The sequence below is a fragment of the Callionymus lyra genome, chromosome 4 (assembly GCF_982586985.1).
Source record: "Callionymus lyra chromosome 4, fCalLyr1.hap1.1, whole genome shotgun sequence".
Lineage (NCBI taxonomy): Eukaryota > Metazoa > Chordata > Actinopteri > Syngnathiformes > Callionymidae > Callionymus > Callionymus lyra.
Genome location: NC_141821.1, coordinates 32578108 through 32593245, shown reverse-complemented (window position 1 = coordinate 32593245; position 15138 = coordinate 32578108). Strand labels below are relative to the sequence as shown.

At 38.9% G+C, this 15138-nt stretch overlaps 1 protein-coding gene across 1 annotated transcript; it reads right to left on the bottom strand.

Annotated features, from left to right (window-relative positions):
- Nucleotides 1-10520: 10520 nt before the first annotated feature.
- On the bottom strand, nucleotides 10521-14526 carry LOC148082634 (NLR family CARD domain-containing protein 3-like). Its single transcript, XM_087790225.1, has 7 exons — nucleotides 14475-14526; nucleotides 12442-14218; nucleotides 12198-12371; nucleotides 11632-11805; nucleotides 11255-11428; nucleotides 11138-11184; nucleotides 10521-11071 (listed from the first exon to the last, which is right to left on the bottom strand). The coding sequence occupies exons 1-7, from the start codon at nucleotides 14509-14511 to the stop codon at nucleotides 10521-10523; spliced, it is 2934 nt and encodes a 977-aa protein (XP_087646351.1). The 5' UTR covers nucleotides 14512-14526.
- Nucleotides 14527-15138: the final 612 nt, after the last annotated feature.

The window sequence follows — 15138 nt, the reverse complement described above, 5'->3', positions numbered from 1 at the left end:
TAACCATTTTAAGTCCTCAACAGACTAAGACATTGGTTCAACATGTTTATTTATTTAGTACTTTACTCAGCATGAACATCAGAGCTCCTCCTCCAGGCACCAGGCCTGAAGAAGTCACAGAGGGAAAAAGAGTTAGAAGATGAAAGAGAGATCACAGCAGGTGTCTGCTACATGTGTCTGGTTGGTCGTATAATGTTGTCTTATCGGTCCGTTCCTACAGACTCAACTGGAGCACATTAAGATACTCCATTCTGGAAGCCATTTTGGGAACTCTCTGTAAGAGCTGGAACCCAAAGTGGAGTCTTGTATCACCTTCATCAGTCAACAATGAACAGGTCTAAAGACTTAACGGATATACAGCGACTTTTTAATCAGTTTTTGTCCGAAGAATTATTGAGAGCGTTCACATTTTCCAATCAAAGTGGAAGAGTTGGATCAAAAAAAACACTAGTTTGTGCAAGTGCATGTGTGTGTGTGTGTGTGTGTGTGTGTGTAGATGTGTGTGTGTGTGCTGGGGTTTGTGTGGGTGTGTGTGTGCATGGCTTTGTCTCTCATTATCACTTCAGGAGAAGGTATTTGCAATCAGCAAAGCAGATTACATCCCAAATATATCAACGTGATGGCTTCTATCAATGAATCCACATACACACCGACACACACGTTGTGCTGACACAGTTCATACACAATCACACACGCACGGCATTAGAGACCACAAGCGGCTCATGTCAGTCTCCTGCTATTTCACTGAGTCAATGTAATTGGTTTAAGCGGAAGCTCAGCAAGGCTCCCAGGCTTCATTAGCAATGCCTTCCTGATCTCTAATTGAACGTAAAGTACTGTGATATAAACATAGGTAAGTTTTACTTCGAAACAGGTAAAAGTTTTTATACTAGACAAGAAGAATGTGAATGTTTGTCTGTAGATTGACTTTATTAATCCCTCTGGAGATCTCCTTTGGGAATTGGGTTTCCAGTTCACAGCAGACAGCATAAAAACAAGAACAAAGCGCAAACAAAAGAACAATTTGCAAGGGATGACAAATTGCAAGTCTAAAGAACATAGATCAAAGGAAATAAACACAAAGAAAAGGATACAAAGGAAAAGGATACAAAGATTAACGTGGAATAGAATCATCTTTTCGCTCCACTCCTGCCCCACAAACAAGTAATAGAGTCCAATAACACGAGGAATGAGTCCCTGAGTCTATTAGTGATGCATTATGGGAGGAGCATTCGTTCACTCCATCTGCTTCTCTGTTCACTGATGACAGTGTTCAGAGGAAGGAGTCTGTCTGTGCTTGACAGATTACTACAAGAGGACTCTCAAAGTGGAAAAACAATAGTAGGTATTTTTACACAGAGAAGTTATCATTTTTTTGAAAAATGTTGATTCGTAATTGAGGAATACAAGCAAGTTCAGTATTCAGTTCTGAGAGCCAGTGTTTTCCAAGGCAGTGGACTTGTTATGAACACATTCAGAGCTTCAGCCTGCTGTTGTGTGACTCCATTGTTGGGGTGTTCAAGTGCTTCAAGAGGCCGTGCAGGTGCTTCCTCCTTTTTTTTCAAATGTCTTTTTAAAGCGATTCCAAGTTAGTGAAAAATGACTTCACATCGCAAGATATCAGAAACACACATCCAGAACGTGGGCCAGTTTATTATTTTTAGACGACTGAGTCACGACTTTAGCTATTGTTTCAGAGTCGCACGCTGGCTCACAGCTGTATATGAGTGTAAGATAAAGACTGAAATAGCAAGAAACACTGTTGTTATTCATATTTGGTGCTATTTTAACGTGGCCTTTAATGGAACAATAAGCCGTGACTCAATATTTTCAGCCCCTGTGGCCATGTTTAGTGTTGAAATATAGCTGGAGGTGGTTTTAATCTTCAGTATTTGTAATAACTCTGATGAAATTGTAACATGATGACTCTCTTACACATGGTGAAGCCAGCCTCAAGACCTGCTTTCACAGAGTGTCAGCTGATCACCAGCACGACGCTTGATTGGATGGAAGTTAGAGCAAATTGAAAATGTGTTAGAAGGAAGTGTTGTGTGTATATATATGTGGTATATATTGACAGCAGGGCCGGTCTAGACAGGCATGTATGAGGGTGCAGCCACAAATCTTGAGGGGGCATTGTGCCAGGCCCCCTCTTGCCCCTGCCTAGACCCGGCCCTGGTTTGAGGGGGCACAACATTTATTTGAGGGGGCCAGGCCCCCTCTTGCCCCTGCCTAGACCCGGCCCTGATTGACAGTGCATTAAGTGCATTTAAGGACTAAATATATTCCATCTTTATTTAACATGATCTCCTCCATGGTGCAAATAAATTGTAATGTATTGTTAATATTCAACAATAATGCTGTTGTGGTCACGAAGGCTTGCTGAAAATAAATCATCACATTCATTCTGACAAAAATATCAGGCAGATAATTTAGCCATGTTGGTCCAAACTGTTCCCTTCCAACTGAATAATGGGACTGAGATTTGAATACATCGTCATGGAAGTGTGGCTGACAGACAGACTATTGAAAAATAGTCCGTATTGCTAGGTTTCATTAGTGTGTGAATGGATGGAAGGAACAACATTATGGATGGTTTTATCCAGGAGAGGCTATATTCACACATAGACGTTTGGCTAAGTTATTATTTTGATTTTCATCCATTTCCTCTCTTCACATCAACTTCACATCAACTTCAATTATAACGTCTCGCTTCCATTTCTCCCATATTCCTCATTCATCAGTCTTCTATTCAACATCCCTCTCTCATAATCTGCTGACTTCGTGTTTTTTTCTTCTGGCTGTAAAACTCATATTGCTGGTCCATGAAGCTCAGCTATCTCGCCCACTAATCGCATTACTTCCATTTGTAATGCACGCAATGCATTTATTTCTGTATGAGAAATGGTCCAAAGTTAACTATCACCCAAAGACAAATGTGATGGCATGGAAAGCACTGCAGAGGATATACAGAATGTCTCCCACAACAAATTTCATTGCTGTTTACGCCTCTGGTCTCATTTGATTGCATCCCTCTCACGATAACAGGCGGCACCGAGCCGCTGCATCATTTAAAATGCCAAACGTTTATTTTGCCCAATGTTGGCAGGCTGAACGATCGTCGCCAGGATTGCCGCGCTACCAAAGATGTTACTCACTCACAAACAAGAAAATATTGTGTCAGATATGTTGGGGGTGAAAACAGAAATAAATAGAAAAAAATACACCAACGATGTCCACTTCAGCTCCTTTTGCTGAGGAATTGGGCCTCATGTACAAAGAAGTTTGTTGAACTTCTACTAAATATGGTCGGACATTCAAATCTATAAAATGGTACGAAAATATTCAGATGTATGAATCTGCACGTGCACACGTCTCTCCGCGATCAGTAAAAAAAAATGAAAACGTGAAATTAAACTTGGTTAACAGTTTATATTCGTTCATTCTACCGTTCATCCGAACTTTTTAACACTTTTTTCTTTATTCTTACATATGGACTTTGACGTGGAGAATTAGGACTTTGTACGTACGAACTCTTAGTACATGAGGCCCCTGGTGTCAGCTGATGAATTACTCAGCAGCTGCTGGAGCGGCAACAATTGTGGTGGTCCTGGACAGGAAGTTTCACAATAAAACCAGGATTCCTCTATATATACATACTGTATGTATATATAGGTTTCTATTCTAGAAATATATATATATATATATAGATACATTTTATTAATCCCCCTGGAGATCTCCTTTGGGAAATTGGTTGTAATATAAAGTATACAGTATATATCATTTCTAGAATCCTTTGTCATTTCAATGGCACCCAAGAGCTGAATCTCCTCCACATTCTGCACTATTTGTCACTTTGATATTCAGGCATTTTCAGGCTGGAGGAAAATAACTGAATAATTCAAATCCAATGAAAAATGTCAGAAAGAATATGCAGTTCTGAAAAGAAAACTGCATATTCTTAATGTAATCACACACATTGCCTCCCAGCAAAACTGCTCATTTCACCTCATATGAAGATATTGTAGAGCTTTTCCTTTCAAGCATGTTTTATTGTGTTATGCTATGCTATGCTATGTTTTATTATGATTTGTTATGCTATGTTTTATTTTGTTATGCTATGCTATGTTTTATTGTGTTATGCTATGCTATGCTATGCTATGTTTTATTATGATATGCTATGCTAAGTTTTATTTTGTTATGCTATGCAATGTTTTATTGTGTTATGCTATGCTATGCTATGCTATGTTTTATTATGTTATGTTATGCTATGTTTTATTTTGTTATGCTATGCTATGCTATGTTTTATTATGTTATGCTATGCTATGTTTTATTATGTTAGGTTATGCTATGTTTTATTGTGTTATGCTATGCTATGCTATGCTATGCTATGCTATGTTTTATTATGTTATGTTATGCTATGTTTTATATTGTTACGCTATGCTATGCTATGCTATGCTATAAACTACATGTACACATTTCCCCTCAGATATTTTTTATCGTTTGCAGTCTTAGTGAATAATTGAATAAAAAACTCTATGCTATAGGAATAACAGGCAAATTAAAATATCAAATACATTAAACATAAAGGCATTAGTTTTCTGGGGTGGAACTATTGTTTCATTTCACAATAATTGTTAATTTATTAGATCAAAGTGAGACTCTGTTTTATTATCCAAACATTTTATCTTGACATTTGTTGTGTTTCATACTTTTTTAAAATACCTCTTCCTCTCTTACTTTGCAAATGCATTGTACATTAAGCAAGTAAAATGTATGAAAATGTTGCAATTCACATATGAGTCCAGATCTTTATCTCAAGTCAACTGTGTATCAACCACAAGGCCAAAGCACGAAGCTCTTCTCATGTGCTCTCTCCAGCTGTTCACCTTTGCTCTTCACCTGCTGGGCTCTGCTGACCTAAAGATGACCACGACACACACTGACACAGAGCCATGAAGACACACACTCGTCCCTCACACACACAATGGCTGAGCAGCATGAACTCCGGGTTGCAGTCACCGCAGGCATAAACTTTGCCTCATTACTGTACTTTTCCATCAACTCACATCTGACCAGATACGAATAAGAAAGGGCAGCCACAGTGAGGGAACCATTAAGAGTTTTTCATAGGTCAGCGAGTTCTGATCTCCTTCGTTCGTCGCAGCATGTGGGCTTTGTAGCAGCGTAACATGCGGCAGAAGAGCAGCTGTCAATGTTAAGACAATGTGTTTCTCCTTACACATCACCCATTAAAGCATACGTAATTCAACATTATGTGCAGTAAAAAGCAACACTTGTCGTTGTTCTTGAGCTGACGGTGAAGTGAAAAGTCAAACTGCAGCCTTCAAACTTCAAGTCTATTTGATGATTTAAATGAGTGTAAAACCTCCAAACACACAATTTTCTTTTTGAACACTAGCGAGTGCAAAGAGCGAATAAGGAAAGAAAATGTAGCAGTTTGTTCTGTAATCCCAGCGAACTCTTATGATTTCCGGGCTTTAACGTGTAAGCAGTGATCCCTCTTCCTTCTCATCCTGTGGTTGACGGTTCAATGACCATAAGGCAGCCGGAACTTCAACACTTAATTTGTGACATAACACTCTTCACGCCACTGATTTCTTTCAAGCTGTGGCGGAGATCACTTCGCCGATGTTAATTTGGAGCTGTAAAAGTGCAATTCTTAAATAAAATAAAAACTAAATAGATATTTGTTAACCTAAAAAAATGAATTATAATTGTGTGTTAACTAAAGAAGTTAACACTGAATTAATTTCAGGTGTTTTTCTGTCTTTTGAAAATTCCTTATTGGACTTAATGATGAGCTACATTTACCTGACCATTCCAGTATATTTAGACGTAAGATACAAATGAAGCCTGTATTACTGCTGGAGAGTAAAAAAAAAACAACAACAACAAAGAACGACAAAGGTGTAAAAGTTTCTTTTAAAATCCGAATTTTTTACAAGAAACTAAAGTATGGTTTTATTATCTTGAAATATGAATTTTGTCTAGATAGATTTGTCGGGCTAATGTGATTCTAATTTAGTATAATTTAGTTTTTGTAGTGTAATGTTTACAGGCTGGATTAATGTGTTGTTGAAATAATATTAATAATTAATAATAATAATTGGTCGTTTTGATGCAGGAATAAACATTTCTTGTATTCATAACCACTTTCAAAAGATCTCCAGGAAGTGTTTGTCTGTTGGATTCTCCCCTCTCTCTTACTCCTTTACCGATGCTCAGGCCGTCCTCACAGATACCTGTCTCTCCATCCCTCAACCATCCAGCTGCAGTAACCACCCACAAGACGTCAGGGATGAGGAAGAGAAGATCATTGATAATTGAGTAGCAAGACTCCAACAAGTCTGCTTAAGTGTAACATGCTTGAGTCCATTATCGTGTAATTGAGTTTACAGGCTGTTTATATTAATGACTTGGGACCTGGGATCCGGCGTATAGGGACTCTAATCTTGTTATTTTATCAAATGCATTTGTTGTTTCCTGCAACCATTGCAAAGTAAAGATGAGCGTGTATAGCGGTCTCGTAAATCACCGACATTCAATTTCAGTCACGATATATGTTCTGTTGGAAGATGGCGGGTCAGAGCCAAGTGGTAGTTTATGTTTGCCAGTGAGTGGACACATAGCAGTAATGTTTAGTGTCATACAAGAGAGCACGTTTTCTCCTTTACTTGTACAGCTTCTATGTGCTGCTGTTTGTAAGATCTGCGGATGGGGGAAAAACCGGGTAGCTTTTTAAAACAAATAAAGAAAATAAATTACACCAGATGCAAAGAATTTCTCTTCAACCATCAAGGTTTTTTGTTTTTTAAACAGAAAACAGTTATTTCTCTATTCAAGCATGTTAAATATTACACACAGTTACAGTGAGGTAAGTAAGTTGCTGTAGCTAGTAAACTTGACACAGTGATGAATCCTTTAAAAAAAACGATGGATGAAAGTTCCAAACATAACCAAAAGCAAAATGTAAAATTAAAATTTCAAAATTTATTTTTTAATAAGTTACAATTTTGAGGACAAAAGAAAAAAAGATAATGGAGAACAAATTAAAAACGACAGATAAACTGTACATAAACTAAAAGGCATTAAGATATGTTGAAAGATTTACGAGATGTTATGGAAGAAAACTGATTATGTAAAAGTTAATTTTGATGTCAAAATAATTGTCAATACAAAATGGATATGACCTGAACATACACAACCTTTATTACATTGTATCCAGGAAGGCTGATCTGGTGCAGCTACAGGACTTTGAATGACCGTCAGGCCTAGAACCTGCTAGATAGAAAAGATAACAAATGTGTGGTACAAGATGTGGTATAATCACAACATAACATGTCAGGTTAATGGGGAAACTTCAAAAGCATCCTTAAGATAAAATATAATTCCAAATGTATCTTACATCATGGCACTTTGAAAGAAATCACACATTTCTTTGTATATACAGTTCCCACCCAGTTCCTTTCAGCTCTTGAAGGCCCCTTGTTCTGGGGAGACTAAATAGCTCTTAATGCAGTGTAAACATTAGCCATGAGCTTTCAGGCTACTTCCTGTTTCCCAAGCCACGAGCTCAGCCAGCAACTGTGCCCGCCTATATTGTGTTTAAGTGCAAGAGCGTTGGTGTTCCTGTCTTTGTGGGTGGACTTTTATTATGTTGGCCATGTTCTCGTCCAGGGATCAAGTGAGGTCAGCAGCAAGTTGTACACACAAGTGTGGTGTTGTGTAAGAATGTTTATAGCGGTAATAATGACAGTCACGATGGTTAAAAGAAAAGAGGAGAATCACAGACAAAAAAAGGCAAAAAAAAATGTAATCTTAGACCAAACAACATAAGAGCTGCAGTTTGAATTGTTTGATTAACATTCATTCTCTGTGATTATACGTACAATAAAATCCTGCTAAAATCTAATAGAAACGCATGACCATTGTCTCCTGATCAGTTTACAATTAACAATGATTTTTAAAACCTCTGCCTCTAAAAGCCACTTGTAACAACCCTAAATCATCCAACACTGCCCCAGGAGAAATGTGAGGCTGACAGCAAAAGATGCTCGCCCCGGTGACAGCTGGACCCGGCAGGAAAAGGTCTCCAAACACAGGAACTAAAGAGCGCGAGGGCAGACATCTCCAGAGAATGTCAGGATTGATTATTCCTGGGTAGTGCAGCGCTCTTAGATCAACATAAATTCAGGCCGGCAACTGTAACCTAAGCATAGTTGGGGCTCAACAAAACACACTGGGTGACGGCAACAAAGTGCCGCATCTCCAGCCGGAACAGTGGAATCCAACTTGCTGCCCAAGGGCCATGTTTGGTTGGTGTGATGACATTTATCAACCCTCCATTTGTAATCCACACTGGGCTGAGCAAGGGATTCCATCTGTGTTTGAGGTCAGATGGTTAACAAATAAAGATCATCACATGAAATGAAATAATTTATCTCTTGTACTACCACTAGGTCAAGGTGACCCGGTGGCCGAAGAACACATTTTTTTGAGGTATCCTTTCTGTTGCCTCTGGGTCAAGGTGAACGGGGGATACCTCAAAGACATGGAATCATTTATCCCTTGTACTGCCACCGGGTCACCTTGACCCAGAGGCAACACAAAGGTTAAATAGCTTTGATTATATAGTTACTTTAGATGTAACCGATTACTAAAAAAAACCCAGCATGAAATAAGACAAATTTTTAATGAAACCACAAGTAAATTCACAGATTATTAAACAAAATCTGAATCAAATTTGGATCAAAGTCATGCAGAATAAACAGCAGAAACAACATATGTTTAGTGTAAGTAGAAGAAGATTCATGTTAAACACAAAACCATTATTTCTTGCTTCTTCTTAGTATGTTTTTCCAGTTTTTTAAAGCTCAACTTCAATTCTAACCAAATAAAACAAAGAGATAGAATTGTATCTTAGAAAAGGCATATCATAAATTTGTTATTTTAGGAAAGATATTGCTGTCTTGCGATGATATTTTTAGATTCTAGATGATGACTCATCTCCTCTGGAACTGTTACATATTTTAGACTATTGCTTACATTTTTTAAGATGATTTGTCAAATATAATGATCTAAAGCACATACAGATATAATCACTAATATTAAGAACTATTCCATTAGTCTTCATATCTTAGATAGTCTTTGGAATGTAATGCCCAACCTTGAATGGGATACCGCTATTTTGACAGACAGCTGATAACAGCTTCCCAGAGAGTCAAACACATCATAGCTGGACATGCAGCTTTTAGGAGGAGCTTGAATTTGCCTTAAAAGGATAAAAAAAACAACCTTTGGCCACATCACTTCCAAAACAAACTATACACTAAGGCCAACATAAACAAGGTTTGACTTTATTTATGCAGGGCAGATCTAACAACATTCTACATTTCATCGGTTCAAATGTTTCCTTTTTTAAACAAGTCTATATTCAACTTACCGTAAGTCAAAGCTAACCTGGAGTTGTACGACCTTAATGCATGCTTTTTCAAAGTGTGTGTTTAACATAATGCTTTCAATTATCTTGCCATTAATCATACAAATACATCGCATTACATTGTCTCGCTAAACAGTAAAATTCAAACATCACACGTTAGCAGATCTGTGAGAAACTTTGTGTCTCAGCACAGGGATGACTGGCCACACGACCTGTGCCTCCTCATTCACTCTGCCCAAAAAAAATAAACAAAGGCTTCCTCATTTACGTTCAACTCCCACTTTTTGTACGTTATATTTTAAACTTCAGAGACAAAGACGTTTACTGTATGAGCAGCCATGATTGTATTTGTTGGTTTGGGGGTCATGAGCACTGATCCTCACTCTTTTGTCTTTTGAGGGTTCAGACTGCGGTCAGTGCAGTTAATAGCTGTGCAGCTTTAATGTGTTGGCACTTCATGCATGAAGTCCAGTATAGAGTATTGGACTGTGGACGTCAAGTGCTGAACATTAAGCCTTCATTAGAAACATAAAAAAGAATTAATTTAATTAATTGTCAACTTACTTCTGTCTCCAGGGATAAGTAAAATATAATCAAGAGATGGTCAATTTCATGAATTTTCAATTTAAATTTATAACATGGTGATACATTTAATCCCAACATGAGTGCAGCAGTTAGCAGTGTTATTGACAACCCAAGATTTATTATTATTAACATCATTATTTATGATTAAAAAATGTAATTTTTTTGTGGAGAAATTTGACAGTGTTTTTTAAATAGCCAGATTGAGTTAATTTTTATCCTTCAAAAAAAGGAAATGGTCCATGTTTAAGGTGAAAAAGATTTGTATTTACAGACTCATTAAAACACTTCATAAATAAATAAATAAAGCCTTTTAATGATTTCCAATATATCTGACAAATTCTTTTTTAGGAACTCATTATATTGAGCAGACACACAAGGTTTTATGGAATAAACAAGCATATAATATATGTGTATATAAACATAGAAACAGTGCAGTAAATGTAATTGTCAACCACAAGTAGGAAAACAACATCTACTCGGGCAGTACTTCTGTCAGCCTGCACAGAGACACAGAAGACACAACATCTGAATGCTTCCAGAGTCTGAATGCTGGATAAAGTGGTTCAGTGAAGGTGGTGTAGAAGGTGTGTAGATGGATCAGGGTGTTGGAGGAGACGTTGTAAAAGGTTAGAACGCCAGCATGCCAGTCCACGTACACGCCCACTCTCTCAGAGACGGTCGAGGTCCTGATGGATGTAGACTTCTTGTTGTGAAAAACTTTACAATCGTTGTGGGAACATTTTAGACTCCAAGAGTGCTGGTTTTCTCCAAAAACACAGTCTTCTTCTTTCATTTTGTTTCTCCTGTACGCGACGCAGATGAAAACATTTCCGCTCCACTTAACCTCCCAGTAACAGCGGCTGGTGAGTCCGTTTTTACACATGAGCTGAGTGTAGAGGCAGAATCTCTCAGGATGATACAGATTAACCTGATCCACTTTCACAAGCTTCACCTCAGTGCTGTCCTCAGACAGCTGGAGGCGGCGGTGTGCTGTGTTCGGATCAAGTGTGAGTTCACAGGAATCTGAGGGAAAGTAAGATATGAAACAGTAACTAGAATTATTGTGGTCTGGATATGATCAACACTTACACTTCTTCAGTCCAGGTGTTAATCTTTGCGGTCCACAGTTTTCTTTCCTGGGGATACAAAATAGAAGTTTAAATAATGAATACTGTGCTGAAGCTCTTCCTAGTTCTGTATCCATACGTGATATTATTTAGTTTCCAGTCTACACTCTGCAGTCCAGCAGACAGCGAATCCAATCCCTGGCCTTGTGGATGATTGTAGCTGATATCTAAAGTCAATAAATGGGATGGGTTTTTGCTCAGAGCTGAGGCCAGAGAGGAACAGCCATCCTCTGTGACCAGACACCCAGACAGGCTGTAAAACAAATTATTTATCAGATGGGTTGATAGGATGTGTATTTCTGCATCATTCAAGCAATTGCAATTCGAGAATTCAAAAAAGGTTTTGATCTTCATTACTGAGGTGAAACATCTTCAATACGAAACCTAAGTCCAGACATTTATGATTCATCTGCTGACAATGACAAGAAGGACACCACAGAGAAAATCCATTTTAACCTGAGGACTTCCAGTTGACAGTTTGGACTTTCCATTCCCCGACAAAGGCAACTTATGCCTACATCATGGAGGTCGTTGTCACTTAGGTCCAGTTCTTTCAAATGACACGATGAAGAACCAAGAACGGAGGACAGGAATAAACATGACACCTCAGACAGTCCACAGGATCTCAGTCTATAAAAGAGATGAAACAACATTTTGTGTCTACTAGAAAAACAGTATTTCTGCGATGCAGCGCCACATAGAGAACAATTCATCTGTATTTAGAATCAGGCGTGAACAATATTAATATATATCTTCAATAAATCAAACATATTTTGTCTAAATATTTATTTCAAGTTATTAAGGTAAAAAAACTGCTTGTTTCTAGGTTAAGCAATTTATTTGTCTTTGTTTGAGGAAATGACATGAACCATGAATCTAAAACATCAAGTCATGTACTATGTTCATTAAAAGGGAGCATTTTTATATTGTGGACTCAACGTGCATGTTGATCCGAACAATTCTTCATCTTCCCTCTTTCATAACTAGCAAACAAGCAGATATAACATGTGACTTGTTCAGACCTGAGAGTTTCAAGATGACATTCTGGACTCTCCAATCCTTCAGACAGCAGCTTCAGCCCAGTCCGCGTCAGCTGGTTGTCGCTCAGGTCCAGCAGTGTCAGACAGGAGGCTGGAGAGCTCAGAACTGACGACAGATGTGTCAAATTCATCTCTGAAAGCCCACAATGTCTCAGCCTGCTGAGTGGAAGAAAGACTTGTTGTGACAAAGCTCATTGGAATATCTTAATTTTCTTTTGCAACTTACAGAACACGGTTCGAGGCCTGAACCACCGGCAGCAGCCACTCAAGAGCCTCTTCAGAAGCCAAGTATTTTTCCAGGTCAAAAATGTCCAGATGCTTCTCTATTGAGAGCAAAATGAAGACCAGAGCTGACCAATGCACAGGAGACAGTTGGTCTGAAAGTTGCCCTGACCTTAGTTGTTGTTGGACTTCCTCCACCAAAGAACTATCCTGTAGTTCGTTCAGGCAGTGAAACAGATTGATCATTCTCTCCGGACAAACATTTTTGTTTATCTTCTCCTTAATCAGGTCAGCTGTGTCACTACTGGTCCAAACCCTGCTTTCTAAAGGTGTCATCAAACCTTTTAACATGGTTTGGTTGTTCTCCAGAGAAAGACCAAGAAGGAAGCGTAAGAACAAGTCCAGGTGTCCGTTCGGACTCATCAGGGCTTCATTGATGGCGCTCAGGTAAAAATCTCCTGGATCGGGTTTTACGTCTGCAGGCAGTGGTTCTTGGGAAAGTAGATTGACTCCAGAGTTGACGAAAGTCAGGTGAACATGAAGAGCAGCTAGAAACTCCTGAACGCTCAGATGTATGAAGCAGAATACTTCATGCCTGTACAGCCCTCTCTCCTCTTTGAAGATCTGTGTGAACAATCCTGAGTAACAGGATGCAGCTTTGAGATCCATCCCACACAAATCTCCATCATAGAATATGAAGTTCCCTCTCTTCAGGTGGTCAAAGGCCAGTTTTCCTAAAGATTCGATCATACTCTGGTTATCAGGATTCCAGGGCTGGGTTGATTTAGCTCCTCCATAATACTTCATGTTCTTTAACTTGGATTGTACCACAAGAAAGTGGATATACAGCTCAGTCAGAGTCTTGGGTAGATCTCCTACTTCTCCGCTCTTCAAGGCGTCTTCCAGAACTGTGGCAGAGATCCAGCAGAAGACCGGGATGTGACACATGATGTAGATACTTGGACAGGCTTTGATATGAGAGATGATCTTGCTTGCCAGGTCCGTTTTGTCATACCTTTTTCTTAAGTACTCTTCCTTCTGAAGGTCAGTGAAACCTCTGACTTCTGTGACCATGTCCACATACTGTGGAGGGATCTGAACAGCTGCTGCAGGTCGAGTGGTTATCCAGATGTAGGCGGAGGGAAGCAGTTGTCCAGTCACAAGGTTTGTCAGTAGCACATCCAGGGGTGCAGGCTCAATAGCGCTGGTCAATATATGATTGTTGGTAAAGTCTAGAGGGAGGCGGCACTCGTCCAGACCATCAAGAATGATCAGGATCTGGAACTGATCCAAACTACTCATACCGACCTCTCTGGTTTCAGGGAAGAAATGATGGATAAGGCCGACCAAACTGAAAGTTTTCTCCTTGACCAAATTCAGCTCTTTGAAGGTAAAGGGAAATAAGAAGTCAATGTTTGGATGTGTTGTGTTTTCAGCCCAGTCCAGAGTCAGCTTCTGTGTAAGGATAGTTTTACCAATACCAGCAACACCCTTGGTGAGCATCGTTCTGATGCTTTGGTTGTCCTTAGGTACGGCTTTGAAGAAGTCCTCAGGCCGGATGGAGGATTCTGGTCTGTTTAGTTTCCTTTTTTCTTTTTCAATCTGTCGGACCTCATGCTCTTCGTTGATGAGCTGGGACCCTCCTTCAGTAATGTAGAGCTCTGTGTAGATCTGGTCCAGAGAGTTGAACTTTGTTGATTCAGCGATACCCTCAGGCACACAGCGGAACTTCCTCTGAAGGTTTCTTTTCAGTTGCTTCTGGCAGTTTGTTCCAAGACACCCTAAATAATGAACAAACAATAGAAATGTATGTGATGTCATTTTTATCATTGTTTCATATAAACCAATTCAAAAGAACCTTTAAGGTTTACGCATCTATGCACAGATTTCCTCATATTAATCTCAAAATACTTGACAAAAAGTATATATTCAAACATTATGTGCATTAGGAAAACCTTGTCAGATAAGGGGTTATGCTGTCTAATTCCTAATGTGTGAGTCAGGTTTAAGGAATGGAAGGTGCACAAATGTTCATACTGCTCTGTAGAAATTGAGCCAAGTCGTCCAGTCCCATTGTCTTGAGGAAGCAAATGCTTATCTTCCGGAATTCTTCTGTTATTATTTTGGTCTCCTCCGACTTGTCGTCCAACACCTTCTCCAAAAAACCCTGTGAATGTTCTGGGTGATCTGGCATCAAAATTCTCTGGACTGTCTTCAGCTCCTCCTTAACACAGTCGTTGAATTTCTTCTCAAGTAGTTGGATCTGAAAGATGCAACAGCATCAAAGGTGATTATAAGGTTAGGGTAATACTGTGAGTCAGGCTTAGATCAGTCTTTTTTCTACTTTTCCTCCTTTGTAAAATATTGTTAACTCTTAAATTGTAATGCATGTTTAAAGTACTTAAATATATGAAACTGAATCGTTGAGCCCGTCCTTGAGATTTGTGACACCGGTGTGGACACTAGCATCATGCGTTGCAGCCTACTCCTATCAGTATGTGATTGTGTGTGTGAATGCATGACTGTCGTTTCGTGACCCTGGTCTAGAAAGGCGCTACACAAATTGACATTATTATTATTATTATTATCATATATGAGCTGGACTTAATTCCTAAGATCTTTGATACTGACAACTAATGCTGTCCTTCCCAAAGTAAGCCCAAATCCAATCAAATTTGAATGATTCCTAAAAGGTACATTT

Excerpts from the sequence above, each read along its gene's own strand:
- LOC148082634 (XM_087790225.1), bottom strand. The coding sequence starts at position 14,511 with ATGGGACTGGACGACTTGGCTCAATTTCTACAGAGCA. Across the intron at positions 11,429-11,631 it reads TGTCAACTGGAAGTCCTCAG|CCTGTCTGGGTGTCTGGTCA; the intron begins GTTAAAATGGAT and ends TTTGTTTTACAG. Across the intron at positions 11,072-11,137 it reads AACACCTGGACTGAAGAAGT|ATTCCTGTGAACTCACACTT; the intron begins GTAAGTGTTGAT and ends ACTTTCCCTCAG.